General features: G+C 58.7%; 1 protein-coding gene across 1 annotated transcript; it reads left to right on the forward strand.

The window, feature by feature from the left end:
- Positions 1 to 47: 47 nt before the first annotated feature.
- EMH_0079120 (ATP-binding cassette sub-family B member 5, putative) lies at positions 48 to 2,480 on the forward strand (the record flags this gene model as incomplete). Its single annotated transcript, XM_038022766.1, has 5 exons — positions 48 to 566; positions 852 to 968; positions 1,233 to 1,714; positions 1,984 to 2,125; positions 2,349 to 2,480. The coding sequence occupies 5 exons, from the start codon at positions 48 to 50 to the stop codon at positions 2,478 to 2,480; spliced, it is 1,392 nt and encodes a 463-aa protein (XP_037878620.1).
- Between the last annotated feature and the right edge of the window lie 596 nt (positions 2,481 to 3,076).

Here is a 3,076-nt window from a genome sequence, read left to right on the forward strand (position 1 = left end):
TATATATATGTGTGTGTGTGTGTGTGTGTGTGTGTGTGTGTTTAGGGATGCGTTCGGTGGTGAGGGGCGCACTAACGATCGGGCGTTTTATGTCTTTTAGGAGTTATCTAAGAAAATTTTATTTGGCGCTGGACGCCTTAACAGATATTTATAAAGACCTTCATTACTCCCTCGTCGCCTCAGAACGCTACTTCGAGCTCATAGACAGAACACCCAAAATAGATACTCCCACCAACACCACCCCAGCGGCCCCCCTAGGGGCCCCCCTAGGGGCCCCCTTAGGGGCCCCCCCAGGGGCCCCACTAGGGGCCCCCCTAGGGGCCCCCCTCGGGGCCCCCGTAGGGGCCCCAAGCTCTATGGGGCCCCTATCTGCACACGGACTTGCCCAGGGGGGCCCCCAGGGGGCCCCTGAGGGGCCCCTCAAGGGGGGGGAGGTGGGAAGTGGAGGGGGGAGAGGAGCCCCGGCGTCAGTGGAGTTTAAAAATGTTGAATTTGCGTATGAAGTGGGGGCGGCAGGGGAGGGGGGCCCCCAGGGCCAAGGGGGGGGGCCCCCCAACAGCCCCCTGGTAAGAGGAGAGAGAGGAGGAGTGCTGCTGTGCAGCGCCGAAGGAGATGCTGCTTTTGCTGCTGGTTGAGGCTGCTGTTGCTGCTCGTGCTGCTGCTGTCTGCCACCTGCTGCCCTTGCTGCTGCTGCTCGCTGCTGCTGCTGCTGCTGCTGCTGCTGCTGGGGCGAAGCGGATTGAGCTCTTGCTGCATCGAGAGACGGACAAAGGGAGCATGTGCACCGATTAAGTAGAGACGCATTCCTGCTGCTGCTGCTGCTGCTACTGCTGCTTCTGCTGCTGCTGCAGATACTGAAGGGGTTCTCGCTGCGCGTACCACCAGGAGAAGTGCTGGCCCTCGTCGGCCCCTCAGGCGCCGGCAAGTCCACCATAGTGAAACTCGCCCAGCGGTTCTATGACCCCCAGGTGACGCAGCAGACGCAGCAGGAGCAGCAGTAGCAGCAGCAGCAGTAGCAGCAGCAGCAGTAGCAGCAGCAGCAGTAGCAGCAGCAGCAGTAGCAGTAACTGCTGTGACGGTAGCAGCAGCAGCAGTAGCGGCAACAGTATTGGCATCAGTAGCAGCAAGAGTAACGGCAACAGCGTTAGCAGCAGCAGCAGCAGCAGCAGCAGCAGCAGGGTTAGCAGCAGCAGCAGCAGCAGCAGCAGGGGTATGCGGTTGTTTGTCTGCAGAGCGGTGCGGTGTACATGGATGGAAAGGACCTGCGTGAGTCAGACTTGCTGCTGCTGCGGCAGCAGATAGCATACGTCGAGCAGGAGCCGCTGCTGTTCAGGCGCAGCATCGCCGACAACATCGCCTATGGCCTGAGGCCGCTGCAGCACACCAGCGACGCCTGGATTGCGCAGACCACGAGGGCACGCAACCACCACCACCAACAGCAGCAGCAGCAGCAGCAGCAGCAGCAGCAGCAGCAGCAGCAGGTGCAGCACACGAGCGATGAAAGCGGGTCGTATGAGGCAGAGTTGGCCCGGGCGCTGAGTCACCCGCAGGCTGCACACTGGCCTCCTGGTCTGCTGCAGCGAGTTGTTGCTGCAGCAGCAGCAGCAAACGCGCTGCCTTTCATCGCGCGGCTGCCTGATGGAGTATTCACTATCTGCGGTGATGGGGCTGTCCGTCTGTCAGGCGGACAGAAGCAGAGAATTGCTGTGGCGAGGTGGGACCCCACGACAGCTAGCTAGCTAGCTAGCTAGCTAGCTAACTAGCCAGCTAGCTAGCTAGTCAGATAGCTAGATAGCTGGCTAACCAGCTAGCCAGTTAGCCAGCTAGCTAGCTAGCTGGCTAGCAACATAGATGCCTGGGCTGCTAGGCCGGTAACCCAAAGAAGCACTACAGCGTAAACCCTAGACCATAAACCCTAAGAAGCTCTAAACCCTAAACCCTAAACCCTAGCTGTTTGTGTATATTGCCTTTGCTTTGCTGCAGAGCGTTGCTGCGAGAGCCCCGGCTGCTAATACTCGATGAGGCGTCGAGCTGCCTCGATGCAGAGAGCGAGGCGGCGCTGGCGGAGACACTGAGGAGGCTGAAGGGGAAAACCACCGTCATCACCATCGCCCACAAACCCTCCGTGAGAGAAATAGGGTTTAGGGTTTAGGGTTTAGAGTTTAGGGTTTGTTAGGGTTTACGCTCTGGGGTTTAGGGTTTAGGGTTTACAGTTCGGGTTTTTGCTGTGGGGCGCTCATGCGTCGAAAGAAGGGCTTAGGGTTCCATTCTTCCTTCTGTTTTCTCGCCTGCTAGGGTTTAGGGTTTAGGGTTTAGGGTTTAGGGTTTAGGGTTTGTGTGTGGTGCAGAGCCTGAGAGAGGCAGACCGCGTCGCCGTCATAGAAGACGGGCGCGTTGTGGAGGAGGGCAGGCGGGCGGAGCTGCTGCAGTCAGCCAACTCAAAGTACAGGCAGCTGCAGCTGGACGGGGCTCTCGCATAAACCCTAAACCCTAAACCCTAAACCCTAAACCCTTGGTAAAGGGCAGCGCAATGCACTAAGCTGCTCAAGGAGACCAGTAGAGATACTGTCTCCGTTGCGCAGCAGCAGCGTTGCTGCAGCAGCAGGGTTGCTGCAGCAGCAGCGTCGCTGCAGCAGCAGCGTTGCTGCAGCAGCAGGGTTGCTGCAGCAGCAGGGTTGCTGCAGCTGCTGCAGCAGAAGCAGTAACCCTCCTATCGCACCCACATGGCAGACAGAATGGGTGGAGCTGCAGCACAGCTGCAGCAGCAGCAGTGCTGCTGCTGTAGGTTTGTGTTGCAGTGTCTCTACAGCTTAGATTGCTGCATACCCTGCAGGGCAGTTACGGGAGCCCGAGGGTCAGCAGCAGCAGCAGCAACTGTAGCAGCAGCTGCAGCAGCAGCAGCAACTGCAGCTGCAGCAGCAGCAGACTGCTGCTCAACATCTTTAATACGCCTTCATTTATGAGGCCAACCATCTGCATTTGCAATATGGTTTATTGTGGAGCAGTCCACAACGCACTGCTGCTGCTGCTGCTGCTGCTGCTGCTGCTGCTGCTGCTGCTGCTGCTGCTGCTGTTG

This window comes from Eimeria mitis, genomic scaffold, assembly GCF_000499745.2.
Source record: "Eimeria mitis Houghton genomic scaffold, Emh_scaff5003, whole genome shotgun sequence".
Lineage (NCBI taxonomy): Eukaryota > Apicomplexa > Conoidasida > Eucoccidiorida > Eimeriidae > Eimeria > Eimeria mitis.